This window comes from Pseudopipra pipra, chromosome 1, assembly GCF_036250125.1.
Source record: "Pseudopipra pipra isolate bDixPip1 chromosome 1, bDixPip1.hap1, whole genome shotgun sequence".
Classification (NCBI taxonomy): domain Eukaryota; kingdom Metazoa; phylum Chordata; class Aves; order Passeriformes; family Pipridae; genus Pseudopipra; species Pseudopipra pipra.
Window position 1 is genome coordinate 90,151,738 of NC_087549.1, and position 24,558 is coordinate 90,176,295.

The following is a 24,558-nucleotide window of genomic DNA, read 5'->3' on the forward strand; positions in this document are numbered from 1 at the left end:
CCTTAATCCCTAATCATATTGTGGACTAGCATTATATCCCGAGATCTACATTTTTAGAAGTCTTTCTGTGATTTTATCTGGCAGCCATTTAAGAGTCCATGTTAACTTTAGGGCTGGAAAAAAGCAAAATGTTTCACTTGACTCAGTAGAAAATAATTTAAATCATTTCAAGATGCAGAATGGCTCTGGTATTCAGAGCAGGCTAAAATGTTCAAGGGAATTGAGGCTACTCGGTACTCGTTAAGGAGAGACCCAAATTTGTATGCCTCCAGGTCAACTTGGCCAGCACATCTGCTTTCACACCTATGTTCTTCTGGAAAGTAAAATGGGAGTTTGACATATAGAGGATGTCCAACAGGCAAATGTTCCCCGTTTTTCATATAGCTGTTGCCTCAGCTGGAAATTGAGAGGATGGTTTCTGCTGTCTCACAAATAAACCTAAGATGCCATAATTTTTGCCTGCCAGTCTCTCATTGTGATTTCACATTGGAAAAGCAACATGAGCTATTTAGATAAAAATTGGCTGGGAAACAGGGTTCTGTCTCTGACTTTTCCTTTCACCTTTTGTTTGACTTTGGTCTTCACCTCCTCATGTTCCTGTTTCCCTATTTGTATTGATATGTTCCTAGGTAAAGGGCTTTGAAATCAACACATAAACAGAGTAGGTGGTAACAGTACTGAACACAAGCCTTAATTTAGTGAACTGCAGAAAATAATCTATCACACTGTGACAAAAAAATATGTTAGCTCCTATTCTTATTGCTCTTCAGCACCTGGTTGGATAAGGAGCCCAGGCAGGAAAAGGGATATCATCATGGCAGAGCCCCCAATATATGTGTGCCATTAGCAAACAAACCTCCCAGGTTTTAGCTATTTCCCTGGTTACTCTCACCTGCTCCCAGACTCTCTTTTCTCCAAGCCCAGTTCCAAATGCTCAGCCCCCTGCACTTCAGAGAATTGTGCCCTTGCTTTCCCCTCAAGCCAACATCATCTTGCCTGAGGAGTTTTTCCTCTGTTTTCCATCATGTTTTCCCTCTGCCTTTCTACAATTATCCCCTACAGTGTGTATGTTTCCTTCTTCCCAGTCTTATTCCACCTTTTGCATTCAGGTGAGACACTGTCTCCTTACTGCCTGCACACCAGTGAAGAAGTCACACAGACACTGAGTTGAAGGCAAGCTTACCACCCTGAGTAGCTGGTCATGAAGTATTTGTTACAGATCTTTAATACTTCATCCTGGCTGCAAGTATTTCTGCCTGCATGCTGTCCTACCTCTCCCTAATAAGTGCCGTACCCTAAATCTAAGGTGTACTCAGTTTAAACCCATTAGATGTCTTGCTGGTCTTGAAGATCTTTCTGTTCTTGTTTCTTCTCAAAAAGGGATGAAAGACCACTACTTTCCTAAATACAGGGAGAGAAGTAACTGTCTTTCATTGAGCTGTTTCCTTTAGTTTATTTATTTGTTTTTCTTTCCCAACAGCTCTGGTTTACACACAGGTGACAGTGTTACAAAAACAGGACCTGGGGGCCTTCCAGACATGAGACAAGTGCCAACTGTTGTGATCGAATGCGATGACAATAAAGAAAATGTGCCTCATGAAACTGACTATGAAGATTCTTCTTGCCTCTATCCAAGACAGGAGGAGGAGGAAGAGGAAGATGAAGAGGAGGACAACTCATTATTTACAAGTAAGATTCATTCCATCTTTCCTTTCTCACTTATTTAATTTTCAGCCTGAACTTACAATGCACAAGGGAAACAAAAGGCCTGTGTACTCTCTTTCTTGACTGTGGCTTTTGCATCTCTCAGGGCTTGACTATGTGGAGATGTAATCCAAAATAACAAGGAGTATGAATTTATAGTGATTTCCCTAATCCACATGAATCCCTGTCTGGGTAGCTCTCAGACTAAATTCAAATGACTGGTATTGGCTTATATTAGTTCACATAGAAATTTTGGATTCACTTTCCCAAGTGTGCACGTACTTTGAAAGGGGTCACAATCAGAGGATTGGGCTCAAACAGAAGAGGTTAATTGATAGCCATATCACAATTACAGTCTGGGAAGGGACCTGTGGCCCCTTCCTGACCTCTCTAAGAAACCCCACCTCCTGACTCAGTGTGGCATCACAGGACTCTCCCATATTGTACTTTGCATACAATAACTATTTGTCATCCTACACATTGACCTGAAGTTTCAGGCCCTTGGATTTCTTTTTTTCTGAAAACTGGAAGCAGTACAATCAAACAACACCCTTTTTAAAACACACAAAGATTCTAATACAGGCATATTTCATCTTCTCAGGACCCTCCCTTACCCTGTAAGTGAAATTAAGCAGTGTTTGCTCCTAAACCTAAAAACAGAGCAGAACTGCACTATCTCACACTCTCCTGCCAAAGGCCAAAACCTCTCATGGGTTTGTCTCTCTCTGTCTGTTTGTGTCTGTCTTCCTTGCTCAAACTGCTTTGGACACAAGCCTCGGAAAGCAAGCTTGAGCCAGGAAACGCCACTTGTTTTCACAGTGTCTTTGTCACTGTCTGGGAAGCGGTGTCAGTTAATGTACATGAAGTTCTGTGCTGCTTCTGATTGACTTTTGGTTTCTTCTAGTGCTAGCTTAGAAGTTTTGATATTATATTGCAGGAGGCACTCAGATACCTCTCTCTTCTAACATGCTGTAACTCTGATGCCTGCCCAGAACCTGAGGTCAAATTATTCATTACATTATGTGGTTCAGAAACTGTGCTAGAGAAAGCTACAGAAGCAATACTTCTTCTCCACTTCCCTCTATGGAGCAATATATTAATTTCTTTTTCATGTATACCTACCAATTTCAGCTTTTCCTTATTATGATATGAACTGAGGTTAATTGAGCAGATGAAGTTAATGACATCTCTTTTCCCATAGTCCATCCCAGTGTAAATGAGAGCCTTGTATCCTCTCTTGGCTAGTACTTCTTTGCCAGATGCATGCTGTAATGAAATGATGACACCTCTTTTGGCAGAGCCTCTCATCTCTCCCACAGGCTCCCTGGCAAGGAAAATCTGCAGGAAGGACTCTTTAGCTATCAAACTAAGCAACAGGCCTTCTAAGCGAGAGCTGGAGGAAAAGAACATCCTTCCCATGCAGACTGATGAAGAGAGGCTCGAACTTAGGCAGCAGATTGGGACAAAGTTAACAAGGTAAGAGGCAAACATTTTTCTTAACTCTTGCTTTTGGAAATATGTGGTGGGATGCAGTTTTTATCCTTAGTCTTTAAACATTTGTGATCTGTCACAATATTCAAGAGGAAAAGCCATGAGGAGGAAAAAAAAGGCTGTAGACATGATTTCTGCTCCAATAAAACTTCCCTTATAACTCCCTAGTTCATTTTCCTGGCATATGCTATGAGAACTTTGATTATGTTAAGTATCAATATGAGCTGTGTGGATTTGGTCCTTTTTGGTGCATCACTGGGAAATATTCAGCTTTGATAACATTTTGGACTGTTGCTGCAGGTGCCATTTTATAAGCTATTAGTTTGGCCAATGGGCGGAGGTATAACTTTCACTTCTGACTGCATCTCCATGAGTAGCTGAGACTTTTCCTGGTCCAAAATACTTAAGTCCTTTAGTACTTGCCTTGTTGGGTCAGGTTGGACAGATTTACCCTGTCTAGACACTTTCTTATTCTTCATAGCAGTGTTATTCACCAGCTGTAATGGTTTTCCATATTGCATGGCATATAGAGGGGTGGCCATTAAATGTGGAAGATTTCTGAAAAAAATTAGTAAATTGAGGTCAGATAGAAATGTCTAAGAACCTCCTATGCTCTAGCCATGATTTCTGTAATCAATTTTAACACTGTTAAGCTGTAAGCTTGGTGGTATGTGGAGCTGGGGAATGCTGTTAGTGACCCTTGAGTGTGACTCTAAGAAAACCACAAGGACACGACTAGCCAGCTTTTGGGAATTTTCTTGTAGGTTTTGGTTTTTTAATTTTTAGGGTGGATAAGTAGGGAACACTGCTACCATGCTGTGGAGACAGGATGAATAGGAGCTCCTGGTAAATACCACTTTCAGCATTTTATTTACTTTTTTCCATGGCTTTACTCTTTTTCATTTATCACCTATTTGGAAAAAAAGTTACCACATCTTTCCAATCTCTCTTTGAAAGTCTTTGTGCTGGATCATGCTTAGCCTACTCCAAGACCTGTCTAATTTTTCAGTATTCTTGTTGAGGGGTCTCAGCAATCATGCCCAAAATATGTTAGATGGTACTACACTGTTGCTGGTAGTGTGATTTTTTGGTTCAGTCTTTATTCAGCCTACTACCTTGTTAGACTGTAGCTGCACGTGAAACTCTGGATCCCAAAGAACAGCGCAGGACAACAGTGTCTCAGTGTATATATGATTCATTTTGAACCCTTTTGAAGCATGCGAAGAGTTGAAATATTTATCTCTTAGCGTATCGCACTGCTTGACCTTGCAATGACATTGGACAGCATTTCCACTGTGTTGCCCATTTGCCTAAATTACCTAGGTCTCTCCAAAATTTTCCAGCTCTGGCTGATGAAGGAAAGTAGTGTCATTTACAAGTATTGATTCTGCACAACTTACTGTGCCCCAGGTCTTTTTCATTTTAAGTATTTTATTTCTCACCTCTCCAAAACCTGCTTTTTCCCCAGTTAAGAATGTTTCTTCAGCATACGCCTTTTTAACGAGGGAAGCTAATTTTGGCAATACCCAAACCCCTTCCTGCCTAAGACCCACATTCTCATAATGTTGTTTGTTTCCCCAATTGCAGCTCTGCTAATTCAGTCTGAGCTGTAATGCTTGATCTTGCCTTCTAATATTGCCCCTAGGACTTAGGGGCAATCACAAATAGTTCAAATAATTAAAATTGAGTATATATGAGTTAAAAAAACAGCTGAGCTGAATGAAACTGTTTCATTCCCACTTTTTCTAAGTGTAAAATCACTGAAACTAGTAGAATTTCACAAGCCTTAACTGGAATGGTACAGTTGCCATTTAATTGACCTTTTAATTACTAGTATTTACAACTTAGCATCTCATCCTTTTGAGCAGTTGAAAACAATGAAGTATGAGGACAGAACAATTCTGTTCATCTCTAATATGCAAAAAGCCATGGGCATTTCAGCAGCAAAAAGGGAGGTGCCTGTCTTAACCACTGCTTTGTATCTAAATGTAATGTATCCATGTGCACAGTTGAATATTACATTAAAATTGAATTTTTCATTTTGAACAGTATTTCTTTACTGTCCAGACTTCATTACTGAATCCGTCCTTTGCTGTTGCTTGGTAATTGTCACACAGTGATGCTCACACAGTGATGCAAATGCCAAGCAAAATTAAAGTAATGAAGCATTTATAGTCCTTAGAGAAGATGCTAGATGCAGACTATAATTGCAGCTGGCAATTTTGGATTTCAGAGGGATTTGTACTGTTCCACCAATAGTTCCCTAGAGTTTAAAATAGCCAGCCAATCAAATCACATATGCTACTTACAGAAGTAAAAAATGCAGAATAAAAACTTCAGCATATAGTTATTGTCTGTAATGGATCAATTAATTTTCACCAAGAGGCTGATTAGGATACTTCAGTATTTATGCATAATCCTCACAGTATTTAGTTTGGAAGAGCTCATTGGCTGCCACATTTGGCAGATCAGAATTTAGTACTATAAAGAGGATGTAATTTTTAAAGATGCTTATAGCCAAGCATATTGAGATTGGCCATTGACATACTGTGTGGGACCAAAATCACCCCAAGTGTAGTTCCTCCAGCCTTATTAGAGTCTCACTGGGAATCAGTTTGGCAGAGAACGGTCTGTTCAGATCCTGTTTAAAGGTAGCTTGGAACCTCTGAACCTCCTGTTAGTCCCAGGAAATTGTTATGACTCTATTATTGTATCCACCAACTGGAAGAGAGACTCCAGAGCAGATTTCACTGTGTTGCCTGTTTCCCATGCTGGGAGCATGGTGCCTTGACTTACACCAGACCAGCTGTAAGGTGAGGCTGCAGGGACTGTATCCTATAGCAGGATCTGGCCCATTACACACCTAAAGGTTAGCTTAACCATGAGATAAAGTCTTTGTGTCTATCATAGAAACACTTCATATGTTCACAAACCTTTGCTGGTTTGTATCCTATATCATGGCTCAGCACATGTAGACCCAAGCAAAAATGGAGCTTCTTGACCAAGGTGGGAAAATATGTCCTAGCAAAGGCAGGAGATCCAACATGATATGAATTCCAGCCACATGAATGGGCCACTGCACCATGAGCAGTCTTTAACAGTAATTATGGCAACTAGTTACAGCAACTAATTAGAAGGCCTCCTCCTCTAAACAAACTGTAACAGATTACTCCAAAATGTGATATGCACTATGAAGCAAGGAGCAAAAATAGTGAATTAAGATGCAGAACTTCCAGCTCATAGCCACATGTGACTTGGGGATATGAAATGGATGCTGGAGGTCATGTTCTTGTCTGCTAAAAACCTTTACAGCTCCATTAACTTCTACTTTGAAATGCAAACCTTCTGTGCTAAATAAATCTTTAAGTGAGTATCGGGTTTGGGGATTTTTTCAGGGGTGGTTTGGCTTTTTGGTTGGTTGGGTTGGGGTTTTTTTGCCTGTTCAGCTTCTCCCAAACTCCTCCTCCATTTTATCCCTCTGGTGCCTGCACAGCTTCACAGCTGCTCAAGAAGTGTGTATATGTGACTGTAAGACAGAAAGGAGAAAAACAGAGGTATGGAAGTTAACAGGGGTCTGGAAGGCAGAGGGAAAAGACAGTTATACCCCTTCTGCCAGTCTCTCTGGCTGTGAGGGACTTGCTGGGAAGCACGGGTCCCCTGGTTATGCAGGGGCCAGCAGGACCTGCGTTTAGCTTTCAGTGGCTATCAGTGTGAGAGGAATGGGGCATATCTGGGCTATGACTGTGACACTTGGAGGTTCTCCCAGGGTGATGATAAAGGCATTGCCTGCCAGGAACCCCCAGTGAGGAGGAGGGCCTGCATTGATGGCTGATGTACAGCAGAGCCACATGTCTCCCAGAGACTGCAGGACTGTCCCTGGTACTGAGACAGGTGCTTCAGTGCCAGTCCTGGCATTTCTGTTTCACCCAGGAATCACAGTGGTGGTCAAAAGAGACCACACAGACTTTCAATCAACATATTATTTAGTAAGCACAAGAGCTCTTTAGAAAAACACCAGACTTTGCTGAGGACTTTGCACTCCCTTAAATTCGAAAGACCTGATTTCTTTGTGTGTCTTTCACAAAGTCTCTCCCATACCCTGAGATAACATGTCTTTAGACTATGGCTGATATGCCATGTATCCTACAAGAGAGGCTTTCTAAAGCACTCAAGTCTTTTTGTGTCTTTTAACCCCCCAACTCTTGTGAAGATGCTCATTAGGAATTAGATACAGGAGTATTAAAGCTGAGATTTTGGTCCCCTGCTTTTCAAGAACACATGACAGTGTCTTTGTTTTCCATGAATTGTTTCCATCCTGTCTTTTCCTACCTGCTGGAATAGGATAATAATGCAAAAAAATCTGATAATCCAGTGGTTATGATCATATTGCTAATAAACAGTGTTAAGGAAACTTCTTGGTATGTACAGTATTATTACTGGTCAGCATCATGTCTGTCTCATTAGCATACTCCTACCCACCTTGGGGCAGAGGGCACGCTGACTGTAGGTCAGGAGTCAGAGGAGGCACATAAAAGCTGTCCACAGGCAAGCAGTGCTTGTCAAGGACTGCTACCCTTCACTGGCAGGTGCCACAGGCAGCCCAGTAAGATTTTGCAAGCCAGTAAGAGTTTGTGCTGTGCTGCTGCCAAAAGCTGTTAGTTGTAGGGATCATGTTTAACCCAAGGCCATGCCCAGTGTGAAAGCAAAGAGACATGAGATCCGGGAGCAGCCCTCTGCACGTTAACTAAATATAAAATGAGAAACAAATAAGGAAGAAAGTAACAAACTACCTATTGCCACCCTTGTGACTTTGAGGGGTGCTTTTTCTGTTATCAACTGAATCCTGTGAGTGTGTCACTATATATATTCCGCTGGCTTTAAATGTTCTGCTTGCCTTAAAGCAGTGAATCAGTGGCAAGCTCCTCTGTCAGATCTACAGTAGAGATCTGCATTGGTTTTTGTATAGCCCTAGATTTATTCACTACAATACAGAGTGCTCTCCTCGCACTAGCAAGTGGAAAATATTGATCTGAAGCAATATAAATAATGTATTGCAAGTATCATGAGACAATAGATCACAGAGACACTGTGTATGTGCATATGGCTGTAAATAAGCACACTTGAGATATGGACATGCACACCTGCTGGATGTGTTTATAGTCCCATTGATGCTTTGGAAATAGTACCAAGATGTCTGTGACTGAGAAATGTAGCATGAGAAGTCATAAAACTTTATGGAGTGGCAGGTTTGACAGATGATGGTCACCTACTACCTTGTTCAGAAAAGTAATCTGCTCTATGCATTCCCTGATCAATATTCAGCTGTACTGAAAAAAAAGCTGCTTAGAAACAGAAATCCTGTAATGAAATGAACTTGGTGAATTCCCACAAGCACCTTTTTTTTTTTTTTTAAATGTCATGAGGCTGCCTAAAAGGTTTTTGGACTTGTTCAGATCAGGTACTAGAAAGAATAAAAAAGAAGAGCAGAAAAATAGGACAGTTTGGGAAAAGGATTGCACCTTGAGCATCACCAAGAAGGTGACAGATATTACCAGTGCTGAGAAAGGGTCAGTCTCAGAGGCTTGCACAGTTGTTGGGATGCACAGCAGTTCTGAAGTCCGAAGTTCTGAATAGTCCAAAGTGATCATTTTTATTTACTAAAATTTAGGCTGTGAAGAGATTAAGCTTTTTGAAATGGTTAATTATTTAAACAGTGTTTCAGTTCTCTTAAGGGGAGGGTTTATTCAGCCAGAGGATGGCAGCATGATGGCCCCCGTTGAGTGTGGCTGAATCTCCTCGTGGCTGTTCCCTATCTGGTGCTGTGGAGGGCATTTTGTGCCCTCCCCATCTCCGAGTCATTTAGGGATAAAAAGAATGGGCAGACAGCAGGATTAGGCTTTATTCATAGACCTCATTTTGTTGGGTAACGTGAAATAATTTCTTCCTAATTACGTTTGACGTCTGCAATTCTCACACTTATTGTTAGCTTCCACTAATGAGAGAAAAGCAAGTGCCTAAAGCAAGAGCTCATCCCTGACGGCAGCACGCACATGTACGTGTGTGCCACTTGCCTCCTCACATGTCGAGTGCTGGGAATAAATCACACGGAAAATGGGATTGTGGTAAACAAGCTCATCTAAATCCTGGATTAGAGGGGACAATGCGACAGCACTAGATACATGAATGGGGGTGACCGAGAAAAGCTGCAAAGGGCTGAGACTAGGTTTTAACTGTGATGGTACCTAGGGAAAACCACATTTTTTCCCTTTTAGTTTAGCTTTATGAGGAAGCTCTTCATCTGTGGAAACCCCGAGGGAGCTATCTAAATTGCCCTTAGCATCTGGAGGAAGGCAGAAAAAGCAGGTGATTATTTATGGGTGACAAGCTGAAACTGAGCTATCACTACACATCTGGGCTCAACCACTGGGAATAAATACTCTGAGCAGAACTAGTCTGGGTTCTGCACATGGGTACAGATGGGAGATGGGCTCTTTCCTGTGATCTATGTCCTGGTGAGCTCTATTATGCAGAAAAGAAAAGTGGCTTTGTAGTTAAAGTATTCTGAGAAGTTGGCATCTTCCAGGAGCTTTCCAAACCTCAGGCAAGCCACTGAAAGAGACACATGCACACATATACATATTTAAGGTAGCTTGGGGGATCTCAAAATATACATATGTGTCTATGAACTTTGGAAAATTCCACTACTTGACCAACTGTCATAACAGCAAAGTTTGTGCGCTTTAGAATAAAAACACCCACATACCGAGCTCTCTTTAGACATCTAACTCTGTGTTTCAGTAGGACAAGTATCCTAATTTCTGAGCACAGTTTGCGCTTGTCTCTTTATATTAGGAATTTATATTTATTTCCATGGCTAACATCATCATTCATCACAGAAAAAGGCATGTCTAACATCATGAATGATGCTACTACTATTGTTTTGATAGTTGATAGTTGTTTTGCATTTCATAACTAGCGGCATGAGTTTGCTTCCTCTGAGTAATTTGTTGTGGCAAAAGGTCAATGGAGCAATCAAGGGAAAGGGGAGGTGACGGTGCCACTGCAAAACACATCACCTCTACATGCTTTCTCGTATGGGGAATGGTCAGTCTCCTTAACCTTTGCAGCTCCACCTTGGAATGGGATGAAACCCTGCCCCCATCAGCTTTGCTCAACCAGGACCAGGAGATGTTTTGTTATTTATGAAAGCAAAGCCTCACAGAGGCTTGGGCAGATGTGTCTCTCCATGTTAGAAGGTGGAGCTTCAAATGTAAAGAGACATTTCATTTATATTACTGTAAAGGGGGGGGAATGTTGTGCTGAGGGGGGGGATGATTTTAATGGCAGGCAACAGGCAGCAGGAAGCAACATTTGAGGGCAAGGTCTCCCCAGAGGCACCCATGTGACCACTGATGAAACAGAAAGTGTTTTCTCCATGTCAGAAGTTCATTTCAATAAGAGATGTCACCAGCCCAGAAAGGAATTTCTTATTCCTGGAGTCTGTCACTGCTCCCCGTTGCCTGCTCTCATGGAATCAGTTCAAGTCACGCCACACTGTCATTGCAGCATCTGTTTCTCCCATCCTTTCTGTACAGAAGTCAAGGCAGAATATATTATGGGGTCACAATTTCACCTTCAAGCTTCCTATACTCTTCAGCCCCCTGACACAGTCTGCATTTGAGGTCTAATTCAGGCTGTCAACACAGCTGAGATAAATATATTAAGTCTACCTTAATTTCCTTTGTAGTTTCAGTGAGGTGTGGTATCCTTCATTTTCTGCCCTAAATTGATTGCAATGTTGCTTTTAGTTGTCAAACTACTGTCAGCTTTTATCTAAGAGGAAGCCACACTTCTCTCCTCGGCAAAATAATTCACGATGATATAATGCAAGCTTGTGGCAGTAGCAAAATAATGTATTTTGGTAATAGAAATAGTCTTATGTCTCCAGTAAGCAAGAGGCCACATGGAGTCCGTGCAGTACTCCCTTTTGAGTAAAAGAATGGCATTAATAAAAACAGGTGAAACAAACACAAGCAAGGAAGTAGCTACTTCAAAATATTATATTCTGGCTTTAAAAGTGAAGGTGGTTTGTTGGTTTTGGTTTTTTATCTTGCTGGTTAATACTGACAATTTTAGGGCAGCTCCATAAAGAACTAGCTCATAAATTTCCACCTTGAAAGAAATCTAACTATAAATCTTCATATTTTCTGTCTGCTGATTGTGGGGAGTTAATCAAAAACACAACAGTTGCTTAGCTTGGATGACTTTGTAATTTCTGTAAAGGAAAAAAATCACATATCAGTACAGGTAAATAAAAGAAGCAAACTGGCAGGAATGAATTTCATTTTATAGGCTGATGATTGTAAAATGGAGAAATTGCTCTTTAAGCAAAATATTTAACCTCTCTCAGAAGTTACAGTTTGCACTTCCCCCCCCAGCCCCTTTAGTGTATTGTGGCCTATTTGGCAACACGTGCAGGAGATTTAATACAGGCAATCCTTGTAAAGCAGTCAAACACATAAACACAATTTTTTATCCTGACTCCAATCGGCTTTTAAATATATGGGTGCTCATATATGTGCACCGTGGCTATTACTGGGAGTAGAAACAGGACTGCTAGAGAAGTAAGTCTAACTTATGTGCATGGTCATCTGTCTATGTCCAGAAACCCAAGAGTTTCACATGCAGGCTATTGTATGTGAGTAAACAGAGATGACTTTTTGAAAAATAGCAAATAAGATTTAATGTTTTATAGATTTGTTTTATATGGGACTAAATGTCTTTTGGACAAATATACTTACCATTACACCCGGTACCATTATGTAAGGTTGGGATTTTGCATATTTTCTGTAAGACAGAGCATTAACACAAAGATCACTTACAGATGAATAAGGACTTTTTTTGCATACATACAGAAAAATTACAACCAGTCTTTTAGAGGCAAGTCTGGATGGGAATTATGCTCCCGTTTCAGTGCACTGAGATTCATAAGCACTGCACAGACCATATGTGGGAATTAACCAAAGTCCTTAGCCTCAGACCTGACTGTGTAAAATTAGCATTTGTGTTAATAACTTTAGTGAAGAGAACATGTTCTCCTCTGTGGTAGGCCACATCAATGTGTTTCCAAGTGTACAGCCTGTAATATTCATTGCTTACCTTTCTGATAATAAATAACTTTCAAACCAGCAAACTACAGGGAAAGCACATTAGCACCAAGATAAATTCAGTAACTTGCTTCTTCACTGACATCGCTGAATTCAGGAGGCAGCAACACTACTGGTTAATGAATAATTAATAAAACAAGCATTCAATGTATTGTATTTGCTAAATGAGCAAGCATCTCTAATGTCATCTATAATCAGCTTTATGCTAAAGAATATTGGAGTTTTTCAGCATGCTGGAAAAGTCTTCACAATTTCCTTTATTGCAGTAATCAAGATAGACATGGTCTTCCTGCCTCCCTGCAATCAGCTGGCTTTGATTTAAAAGGTAGCCTTGCAAGCAGGAGACCCTGATCTCAGACATCTGGGGCTACAGAGGTGCCAGCCTGCTTCTCCAGTGGGGAACAGGAATGGTTCCTGGACTGGGGTCTCTTCTCCTCTACAAGCTCGAGGACATCAGTTACCTGGTGGGAAGGCATACAGCAGCTTGGTTGCACCCAGGCCCTGCAGGGAGGAGTGGGCAGGGAGATCGTAGATTTGTATTGTCATAGAATGATTTGGGTTGGAGGGGACCTTAAAAGATCATCTGGTTTCAACCCCCGTGCCATGGGCAGCAACACCTTTCACTAGACCAGGCTGCTCAAAACCCCATTTAACCTGGCCCTGAACACTTCCAGGGATGGGATATCCACCACCTCACTGGCAACCTGTTCCAGTGTCTCACCACCTCCTCAGTAAAGAATTTCTTCCTAATATCTAATCTAAACCCACCTTCTGTTAGTTTAAAGCCATTCCCCCTTGTCCTATCACTACTTGCCCTTGTCAAAAGTCCCTTTCCATCTCTCTTGTTGGCTCTCTTAAGGTACTGGAAGGCTGCTGTATGTAAACTGTCAGTAAATGCTATCCTGGGGAGGCCCTCATAGAAGTTACAGGGAAAGGTCCCTACTCATCTGCCATGAAGGTCTCTTCATGGCCCAACAGCTTGCCCACCTCCAGCTAGGCAGGCAAGCAGCGTGGACAACAAGCTCCTTTGGCCTATTGGGCTGCGCTGGGAAGTTGGAGCACCTGATCCATGATCCCAGGCTTTTCTAGAGCATCCTCTGCTGCTCTGCAAGGGGGCAGCTTCTTCTGGGCAGCTTCCCTGCCCCGGGGAAGCTATAAAATCCAGGATTCAGTTATAAAAGAAAGAGGGCAAGCAGCCCCTCTGACTGGAACTGGATTGTTTGGAGTCAGGTTTACAGAGGCACTGCAGCTGCACATCACTCTTGAAGTGGGGAGCAACTTCTCTGATGGGAGTTTGGTGCCTTCTTGAATCTCCCTATCATGGGATTCTCCAGTTGATCCCAAAACCTCCCTGTACTCCTTTCAGGAAAAGGAGTGGGTGATGTTCCAGAGGTAGAACATCCCCTGAAACTCTTTCCTTTTTCCCGGTTACCAGCTGCATGTAAATGCCTGGTATCCTTCACCCTCAGGTTAGGCCAGGACCATTCGCCATTCCTTTGTTTGGGCAGACATAAATGATGAGATAGAGAGACCTGGGCAATTGCAAGCATCACAGAGCTATGTGATACTCCACCATTTCATCTTCCCCCTCAGAGTAGACTAGCAAAGAAAATCTAATACTCTGCTGCAGTCAAGAGCTGCCAAGATTTTGCATTGCACTGTTTAATACCAGCGAAGGGCTCCATCATGGTTTCTAATGTAACATGATAGATTAAAAAAGACTCAACAGCAGTGAAAAGATATGATATTTGTCTCTGAAACCCATCACATATGACACATTTTTGGGAGGTACTTTTATTTGCCCTTGTCTTGACTAATTCTTCTCTTCAGAGTCTTTATTCTGTCCTTTTTCATCCTGTATTTTGGTGGTGCCAGTATCCCCCCTCCACTCTACCTTGATTTGAGATACTGTGCAGCAGTATAAAGAGCAGATATAAAGACAGTGATGGGGAAATGCAGGGCATCAGTGAGGGAATAGCAGGCATGACAACTCACTTGTCTCAACATCTTCCCTGATTGCTGCACACTCGACTGCTTCAGATTTGATTTTCCCAGCTGCCCATCACTGTACCTTGCCTCACTCTCGGCTCTGTGCACTTGTCACTAAACAGGTCGTGTTTTAACAACTGGGGCATGTGTTAAAATCTTCCAGAGAACAATGCTCCCTCACTATTCAGCATAAAGGTATATCTGAAAGGATGAATTTGACCCAGCATTACTAAAAATTCAGTGCCATCCTTATTTTCTTTAATATTTCTTTAGTTGGTTGTGGCAACTGGGAGAAGTCCTCCCAGACAAGGAGGAAAGCAAATGTCACTCCTATGTTCAAGAAGGAGGAGTCGGGGAATTATAAGTCAGCCAACCTCACCTTGATCTTTGGGAAGGTGATGGAGCAGCTAATTCTAGAGGATTAGGTACGTAAAGGACAAAAAAGTCATAGTAGTAGTCAACATGGATTCACAAGGGGAAGTCATGCTTGATCAGTGTGAACTTCTACAATGAAATGACTGATCTGGTAGACGAGGGGGGAGCAGTAGATAATGTCTGTGTAATCTTCAGTGAGCCTTTCAACGTCGTCTCCCATAAGATTCCTCACTTGCCCAAGTATGGGCTGGATGGGTAAATGGATTGAAAACTCTGAATGGCTGGTCCCAGAGGCTGATGTTGAATGGCACAAAGTCTAGTTGGACTCCAGTAATTAGCAGTGTACCCCACGGGGTCAGTACTGGGTCCATTCCTCTTTAACATCATCTGAGTGATGGGCAGAGTGTATCTTCAGCAAACTTGCTGATGACACCAAGCTGGGAGGAGTGGGTGATGCACCAGAAGATTGTGCTGCCATCCAGAGGGACCTTGACAAGCTGGAAAAATGGGCTAACAGAAGTCTCATGAAGTTCAGCAAAGGCAAGTGCTAAGTCCTGCACCTAGAAGGGAACAACCCCATGAACCAGTGTATGCTGGAGGCCAACCAGCTGTAGAGCATCTTGAGAGAAAAGGATCTGGGGGTCCTGATGGACATGAGCCAGCAACTTGGCCTGGTGGGGGAAAAAACAGGGCTAATGGTATCCTGGTCTGCATTAGAAAATGTATTGCCAGCAGGTCAAGGGATGTAATCTTTTCCCTCTACTGGGCATGGGTGAGGCCACATCTGGAGTGCTGTGTCCACTTCTGGCTACTCTGTAGAAAAGAGATATGTGCATATGTGAGAAAGTCCAACGAAGGGCCTCTTCTATGGGGAAAGGCTGACAGAGCTGGGACTGTTGAGCCTAGATAAGAAAAGGCTCAGGGGATCTTATCAATGTGCATAAATACCTGAAGGAAGGGTACAAAAGGGACAGAGCCAGGCTCTCCTCAGGATCAGAGGCAACAGGCACAAACTGAAACACAGAAACATGATGTTTCCTGAACATCAGGAAACATTGTTCCCTGGGAGGGTGACCAAGCACTGCCACAGGTTGCCCAGGGAGGTTGTGGAGTTTCTCTCCTTGGACATATTCAAAAAGTCTTTTGTACATGGTCTTGGCTCTAGGTGGCCCTGCTTGAGCAGGGGGGTTGGACCAGATGACCTCCAGAGATCCCTGCCAACCTCCACCAGTCTGTGATAGCGCAAATTATCAAAAGAGCTGACAAAGTCAATATGTATTAGCTTTTTGAAGTGTATGACTGATTTTTTTTGTGTGTGTGCCTTTGGCACTGCAGAGAGGCCAAGTTCTGTCTCAGATTTCCCAGATCATGAACTCCCTTCACTCCCCCCAGTCTAAGGTGAATATTCTCATAAAGCTATTCTGATGCAATGTTTGACGAATGTCTCCTACTTTGGGTTATTGCACAATGGCTGTGCCAGCACAGACAATTTAGCCAGGTCACAAGCTTTGACAAATGCCTGTCTATGACATGTAGGCCATAAAAATCTCTAGCTTACTTCAGTCCCAAGAGAATATGGGATTAGCCCTTGAGACCAAACTCCTTCTATGGTACTCTATGGAAAAAATTACCAGGACTCAGTTTCTAAACAAGAACATCTCGCAGACATTCTGCATTCACATGGAAATCAACTCCAGACACCCAGCTTCCCTCAACATGCATTTCTCTCAGCCGTGCACCTCTGCATCGCCTCAGTCCACCTCTGCCTTAGCAAAAAACAAACCGGAGTCCCAGTTTCACTTCTGAGAGTTTTCAGTTTCCTTGCACCCTTGTATAGCTCTTTTCTCCCTTTCTAGCTATCTGAAGCAGAACCTTAAGATCTACCTTCAAAACTTTCTATCTGTGGGTGAATCCAGAAACAGCAATTTATTATTTTTTCTCAGTTTGGGGAATTGGGATCTTGGTCCTCTCACAAACATCCCAGACAACTTGCAGTGGTGCTGTCTGGTATCTATACAGCAGCAATGATCTCCAGTAGTGCATTGTACAGCAATTATTCTGATGGCTCTAAGGAAGAAAATGGGGTGGAAGCATGTATTTGATGCGCATTTTGCTAAAAACACTGCTTATTGGAGTTTGAAAAGCTGCCAGAGTGTAGCAGTTGTGAGACATTTTGCCCCCACCCCCCTTCCTTAGCAGCTGGAGTTCATTAGCTGGTCTCAGCAGAGCAAAGTTGTTATTAGCACCAGATAATTTCCAGTCATGAGAGTAGGCTTAACACCCAATAAACTATAAGGTACCGATGTAAATTCAGTATGCCTGTAAAGCAAAACACAAGTCGACATGTCTGTGGCCAGTGGGGGCTAGGAGGGACTGAAAGGGTGTATTCTTTTGCTTCAGCTCAGTGTGAATACATGAGAAATTAGTTTTAAACCAGAAATGAAGTTGAGCAGGCACTGTGTCTGTTTGCCCAGGCCATCCTAGCCAGCCTGTTTTACTACTAATCTGCAGCTTCTCATTGCAGTAGGTGCAGTTCCCAGTTTTATGAACACTTTGTACATCATCAATAAATGCTTAGAAGGGATTTTTGACAGGATGACTCTGCTGATTCTCTTTGCTGCCATTTTCTAAGCCCTGTATCCTTGCCATCATTGCAGCTGGATATGCAAAAAGCAAGTGTATGCCACAAAATCAGGGCACTGAATGCCCAGGACAGAGGTATTTCACAGTCTTGGCATTTGAGTGCCCTGCAGGGAAATCCAGGCTTCTCCTATGGTATGTCAGCAGCCATGAACAAAAATACTTTGCTCATCTTGAGAGCAAAGTATTTTAAATATTAATTCTCTTCAGCCTTTCTGTCTGAATGCCAGCTGCATCAACTATTCAGACCAGTAAGGAGCTCAAAAAAAAAGTCACCAGTGTAAGGCAGTGTTTCTTTAGGGGGGAAACAATTGCAAAAATATGGATTTTGATAGCACCTTCATGTGAAATGTCACAGGGAAGACATCTACAACACTTTCCAATGATGTTTAAGAAGTGAAGTGTCTGAAGTGTAAAGGAGAAATCATTCTTTAGTTCAACAGGGCCAGGAAGAGTTTTCTTTCCTGTTTTTTGTAAGGAAGATGGAAGATGACATCAAGCATTCCCTCCCCCGATGATGTAGTTCAACATCACCTCTAGTTAAGAAATAATATAATGAAAAGAATACTGATTTCACCCCAGCAACTAGAATGTGGTAATGAAGCAGGTTTTCACATTGGTAAAGTGTCAGGTGGAACTGTGGATTTGTTTGTGCAGGTACCTGGTGCCTAATAATAGTCGGAAAACTAAGAGTGGAGGAACTTCAGTAGTAGGTTAACTGAGCCCCCAAAACTTCAGGGAGAAAATGTAAAAAGCCGATGTCACACTGTGCAGAAGACAAAGAGAAAGGCTGCAGCCTGATCAGCATAGCACAGGGTTTGTATGTCCCCCTGGAAGTATTTTGTTTCATGAGGAGAGTTTTGTTTATTTTGAAGTTAAGAGTATTTGCCTGGAAATAGGATCTTTGTTACCTTGGAGGTTATTGATTCCTGCTGCTAATTTCCTATTTGGTGTGATAAGCCTCTTTGTAGCATTCCATTTGTTTTGCTGTGGAAATATATACAAAGCAACAAGGAAAAAAAAAAAAGATTAACACTTTATAGTCCAAATTTAGCCTACAGGTAATTATATGCATCTCAGTATCTTCAACTGAAGAAAAGGCAGATGGGACAAGAATTCTCCTGAATAAAAAATATTTTGTCGTGCTTTTAGGCCACTAGATTTCAGCCTAAAGGTGATGATATAACTGTGAGCAAATCATATCTAATATCTTGTCAAAATAACAAGTGTGCAGTTTCTTGAGGCGTAAGGGCTTTTTAATTTTAACCAGGGATTTTTTTTTTTTTTTTTTAGCTAGACACTTTTAGTATTTTCTGTGTCTGGTGCAGCATGTTTCCATTGATGTTCCATGAGATGCTAAGATTTCAAAAAAAACTATTTCTGAACTTTGTTAATGCATAGAGGCTCTGGCAATGAAGGTGTTAAATACACACTGGCTGGGAATTTATATGAGGAGCAAATCTCTGGACAGGGTGGTGAAACATGACATTCTCTATAAAGGTAAGAATATGCAGTCAGTGATGCACATACAAAAGAATCAACATTGTAAGACAAATACCTGGTATGATCAGCAGTTATAACAGATGCAGATGTGACCATTAAATGGCAAGGAATGAGCGAAGTATCTGCACTGAATCTTGCAACACTGGGGTAGAATTCTCCTTGTAACTCACCTCAGTAAATTTCTGCTGGTAATTACCATGGCAGTTACTGCAAGGGGAGTTGTGTTTACTGGAGTTGGTGGAATAAGGGATTTTTTGCATTTGGTACTCAAATGGAACAAAATAATTAACAAGTGGAGTAGGGAAAACTGAATAAAAATAGCAAGTAGAGGCATTAATTTTTTATTACACACTGAAAGCTAGAATTTCAGGTCAGAATTAAATATTGTCTAATCCATTTTTTAATGCTTTCCAAATATCCTTATTTTTAAGTAAAGTATGTCTAGTGAGTTGTTTTTTCAGCTGAAACTGCTCACTAAGTTTGACCTCACCTTGCAGATAGTTTCTGACCTTCTGGAACTCAATTTTCCAGCAATTTTAGTGCTTGTCACAAATGTTTCAGACAGTGCTAATTCTTAATCTTCAAGTGAAAATTTTAGGCACAGCCCTTTGCAGAAAGTCACTGCTATTTATCACCTGCCTTTCATGAAGTCTGGGGATCTGATATCCCACAGTCTGGGGGGTCTGAAATCCCTCTGGCACGAAATAGTTAAACACTCTTAAAGCTCTCATATTTGTTCACTTCCAGGAATTTTCCACTTTAGTAACAAGACAAAGTATGGGAACCATGCTATTCCCTATGCATCTTTTCTCTTAGAAAACAAACTGTCGTGGTTTTGAATTGCTAACACTGCCAACTTCTGTTATAAAAGCTTTTATTTGGAGTTCCTATATTGTGGCTGTTCCGAGTCACTGAGTATTTTAGCTTTTGATTCATTTCTCAGAAAGTGGATAAGTTGATTTTTTTTTTTACATTACCAATGTAAAGTGCCTATTTGGAGATGAATGTTATTTCTGCAGTATTGTTCGTTTGCCTTTCTTCATGCTGGCACTGGTAAAATGGTCTATAACAAAGTAACATGGTCAAGGGATATATGTAATACAGGCTGAGAGAGCTGGGATTGTTCATACTGGAGAAGCAAAGGCTCTGGGGAGTCCTTGTAGCAGCCTTCCAGTACCTTAAGAGGGCCTGCAAGGGAGATGAAGAGGGACTTTTGACAAGGGCAAATAGTGACAGGACAAGGGGGAATGGCTTCAAACTTGACAGAAGGTGGGTTTAGATTAGATATTAGGAAGAAATTCTTTGCTGAGGAGGTGGTGAGACACTGGAACAGGTTGCCCAGAGAAGTGGTGGATATCCCATCCCTGGAAGTGTTCAGGGCCAGGTTGAATGGGGTTTTGACCAGCCTGGTCTAGTGAAAGGTGTTGCTGCCCATGGCAGGGTGGTTGGAAGCAGATGATTTTTAAGGTCCCCTCCAACCCAAACCATTCAATGGTAATTCCTCTCTCTGTTCTTTGAGTGGTCTGTAGCAACAAAAGAGACTTTATCAAGCTGGCCATGTATGTGTTGAGATTGACATAAGCAAGCTGGTGAAGCACCCTGCCCAGGTCTCCTTCCCCGAAACCAACCACTTTTTGCATTTTAGATTGACATTTTCCACGATGGTCACAGATTATTTGGACTGCCAAGCAAAGTTGGTTTATTTGCTTTAAATGTCTCTGGCTTGATATTTTAGTACTACAGTTGTGTTAATGCATATATATCTGTATAAGAAAATAAGGTACTGCTTTTCTTTTCATTAAATAGATTGTATTCTGTCTGTGCTAGAAGTGTCAGCACTTCACCAGTCACCATGGTCCATATAAGCACCATGTAGTCACTGTGGTCCACAAAGACCCATCAGGAGGTTTGATCTTCATGCTAAATAAATATAGGGAAGATAGTTCTTCTATTATGTGCTTTAACTCTCAACCCTTCCCCAGAGCTAGCGATTGCTTCTCAGCATAGGTAACATTTAAGTTTGTGGCAGCAGATTTCTCAGAAGAGGATCTTTAGAGGAGAGTGGTTCTGGGAAAGATCACTGGGGCTTTGGAGGGTTGTAGGCGGTCTAGGGAGTGGGGCCATGCTCCCATTGTCATCCCTCAACCTCCCTTCGTGTCTTCTTCCCTGGTTGCACAGAACTTCTTTCTCCCTGAAGCATCATTTCCTCTCTCCATCCCAGGGCCACACCATATACACAGAGGAAGTAACTGCTTTATTCCAATATCAAACTAGGCTCAACCACAAAAACTTCCCTGAGCACCTGGAGTTGGAGCGAGCAAAATGCTAAGAGGGAAGAGACTCCTGTCTCTTGCTTGGAGATGGCTCTGCTTTTAAGAGTGTAACTTTTATGGTAAGAAGCACCTGGAAACTAGAGAAATGTCCCAGATTTGTTTAATCCAAGTTGCTAAAAACACCAGGGAGTGATGTCACAACTCCAGTCACAGCTGGCTTGGTTGGGTGACAGAGAGAGGAAGGGGTCTGGGCCCCTGCCTCAGGTCTGATGTTTGGCAGAACAGTCCATAGGGATGGTCCATGATGCCCTTCAGCAGCAGAAAACCAAGGACACCTTTTTAAATATATTGATGGCGATCTGGTCTCCTACAGATCTTCCGAATACAAGGTTACACCTTAAAACTGAGTTAGTGCAGAAGTTGGTAGAAGAAGCCTTCAAAAACTAGTGTTTGGAGAAAAAGAATGTTGTACTTAACCAGAAAAAAGTAAGTTAATATAAGGTGTAAGGCAAACAATGTTCCTAAGATTTAGCATCTAGATCTTTCCTTCAAAAATACATCTTTAAAGACTCATTGCTGGAAGTATGTTTGTTCACAGAGATAAAACTACATTACTATAGAGAGATTTTAAAACAAACCAGACACAATAATGCCTGTAGATAGCAAGCATATCTGTTCAGCTTAGATTGATTTTTGTGGTGCCATTTTATTCAAGTCATTTGTGGATTGACCTTGAACTGTGAATTATGATCCCTTTAGCTTTGTAAATTCAGCTTTTGATTCAATATTATTGCATTTGGAGAAGCAAGTGTCTTCTCACAATGCTGTATAGACAACAGAAGGACAATCGCTAACATTTTAGAACTTTTTTTTCCTTATTACAATGGGTCCTAACATCCATCTGTTTTTTCTGGCATGCTTTAGAATTTCAACCAGCATTTAGTACATTTTTCCCTCTGGATTTCTAGTACTCAAAAATATCCCATTTTTATTGTTCCAAAAATACATTCTTGAATTAGATACATAGTAAATTCCCTCTTCTAAAAAGGATTGTTCTTTGTTTCCTACTGCAGTTGTTGGATATTTTGCTCTTGGGACTAGGGATAAGAGATTTGAGAAGTAATGCTGCAAGGCTTATGTGGTGTAACTATCTCTATTCAACCTTTTTTTTTTTTAAATCCTTTAAACTAGCATGACCATATTTTATGTGAGCATCCAGCATTTGGCTGAGAGGTTTGATGTTAATAGAACAGTACAGTAATGAAACAGGGGAGGCTCCATTTTAAAGCTCGGGGTGTGAGACATGAACTTTATGATCTTGCAATGTTCCACATATCAGTAGGCATTTCGCAGTTAGTATTGCTTAAAAGGGGGCCAAAATCTGAATTTGTGTGTCTATCACTGCTTGGCATTATCTTTAGAAAAGAAATTAACTAATTCCTTGGGAAAATGCAGGCGTCTGCATTGTGATAGTGGTCTAATGAAAGATTGATGACTTGGATATGTCATTATTCACACTGTTTCTGCTCAGACTTATAGGGCTATCTAGTCATTCCTTTATTTCTTTTAATGAAATACAGAGCTCACGGTCCAAGATGATTCTGTTTTATTTTGGTATTTTAAAGAAATATATTCTGTATGTGACAGGCAAGATTTTGACTTCATGCAGACATAATGAATTGTCAAAATCTACATTTTGAATACGACTCTCTTTTCTCAGAAGACCTAATCTGAACAGATAGTTCTTTCTTGGGGAGCTTGTAACTTTCCCAGGAATAAGTCAAAACCATAATAAATCAATCCTTCAGTCAGCTGGAACAGAAAAGGTGGCATCATTTGAGTCATAACTCAAAAATGGACTCACGTGGGTTAAAGAATGGGAAAACTAATTGGTCAGTTTTAGGGTTTTAAACAAAGGGCCAGCTTGGTTATGTTTTTCACTATCCACAGATGCTTAAGCAAGCAGAAAATTTGCTGATTAGTTTTCCCAAAAATCCTCACTGCAATCTAGACTAATCAGAGCTTTAAAGTCTATATTGAAGCTGTTTCTCAACACAAAATCAAGTCTGGGATAAGCATAATTTTGGGGGGTAGTAAAAGACTGCTTAGAGCCTAAATTAAAGTCTGAATAATTTTAGTTGTAAATCTGATTTTCCTGTAGAGCCCAGCTGGAAACATGACTGCAGATGTGTTACGGGAACTGTAATTTGGTTGGCTCACATTCCAGACTGTTCTGTATTTCTTGCAGTGCACTAGTGCTGAGCAAAAACATTGCTTCTCTCCTTCAGGATAAGGGGCTGATGTAGCTATCCTGGATCAGACAGTCCGGTCCAGGGAACAAAATGGGATACCAAAGCAGAAGAAGTACCTTGCCAGTAAGGCACCATCAGAAGGTACTTAGATCTTCAACTGATACTTAGCAGTTTTTTAGATTTTCACCAAAAGCAAGTACTTCCTACCAAAACTGTCTACCTACTTCTCCTCTAAACTCTGCCTCAGTGGTGCTTCACCCATTTTCCCAGGGATGAACAGAGGTCTCTGCCCACTTTGGTCTGCTCTAGTCATTACCACAGGCTTCTTTATAACTGCAGAAGCACCACCATCTCCCAGGGGCTGAATATTTAAAGTCAACAGGGAAGTGGAGAGCAGTCATTACATGATTACTGAATCATGGCAAACATTCCTTATGGTTTTATTGCCCTAATTTCTCAGGAAAATGAGTTATAAATCATGTTATCATGACTGATACCAGGAGACTTGTCACACAGGAAAGAGAGCTTAAAGGAAGAGATATATTCTTCAGATTAGCAAACATCTTAATGGAGACTAGTACAGGAATTTTATTGGCGTGAAAGTCTTACACTCGCTTTTTTGGGTACGGATTTTCTATTTAATATGCCTTCAGTTCATTCATTCATTGATAAAACTGTGTTTAATCCCATTTTATAAATCCTGTTTAGGAGAATGATAGTTCTCTGTAGACTTTACAGTCTGGCTGGCAATATCTGGGCTGATACTTCAGAGAAAGTGAACCTCCAGGTTTACAATGATGTTTTGCTCATTGCGCAGTGATGTAAGAAAAAGAGGTAGGTAGTTCATTTCTACTTTCTGATAACAATTAACTGGCAGAAGCAAATACAAAATTTTCTTCTCCTCCATTTTTCTCTTTAAATATTCCATACTTCGCATGGGAGTGCAAAGAGCCCCTGCTAGCCTATACTTCATCAAAACTGCTTTGCTATCAGCATTATTATTGGGGAAGGCAAGGTAAATTAGACAACACTAAGACTCTTTACTCCAATTGAATTTTCCTCATGTTTAATTATACAGTTGATGTAAATCAGCGCAGTTCTACTGGGTTCAGTCATGCTCATTTATGCCAACTAAAGAGCAATGTGACAAGTAGTTCTTTGTAG

The 24,558-nt window shown here is 41.3% G+C and overlaps 1 protein-coding gene across 9 annotated transcripts in view; it reads left to right on the top strand.

Moving 5' to 3' along the window:
• Positions 1 to 24,558, top strand: part of PHACTR1 (phosphatase and actin regulator 1) — a 306,676-nt gene that overhangs the window by 252,401 nt on the left and 29,717 nt on the right. For all 9 annotated transcript variants that reach the window (XM_064664551.1, XM_064664575.1, XM_064664592.1 and 6 more), the window contains 2 exons: positions 1,481 to 1,689; positions 3,024 to 3,180. In XM_064664551.1, coding sequence (XP_064520621.1) covers positions 1,481 to 1,689; positions 3,024 to 3,180 — 366 coding nt within the window. The remainder of the gene's footprint in view (positions 1 to 1,480; positions 1,690 to 3,023; positions 3,181 to 24,558) is intronic.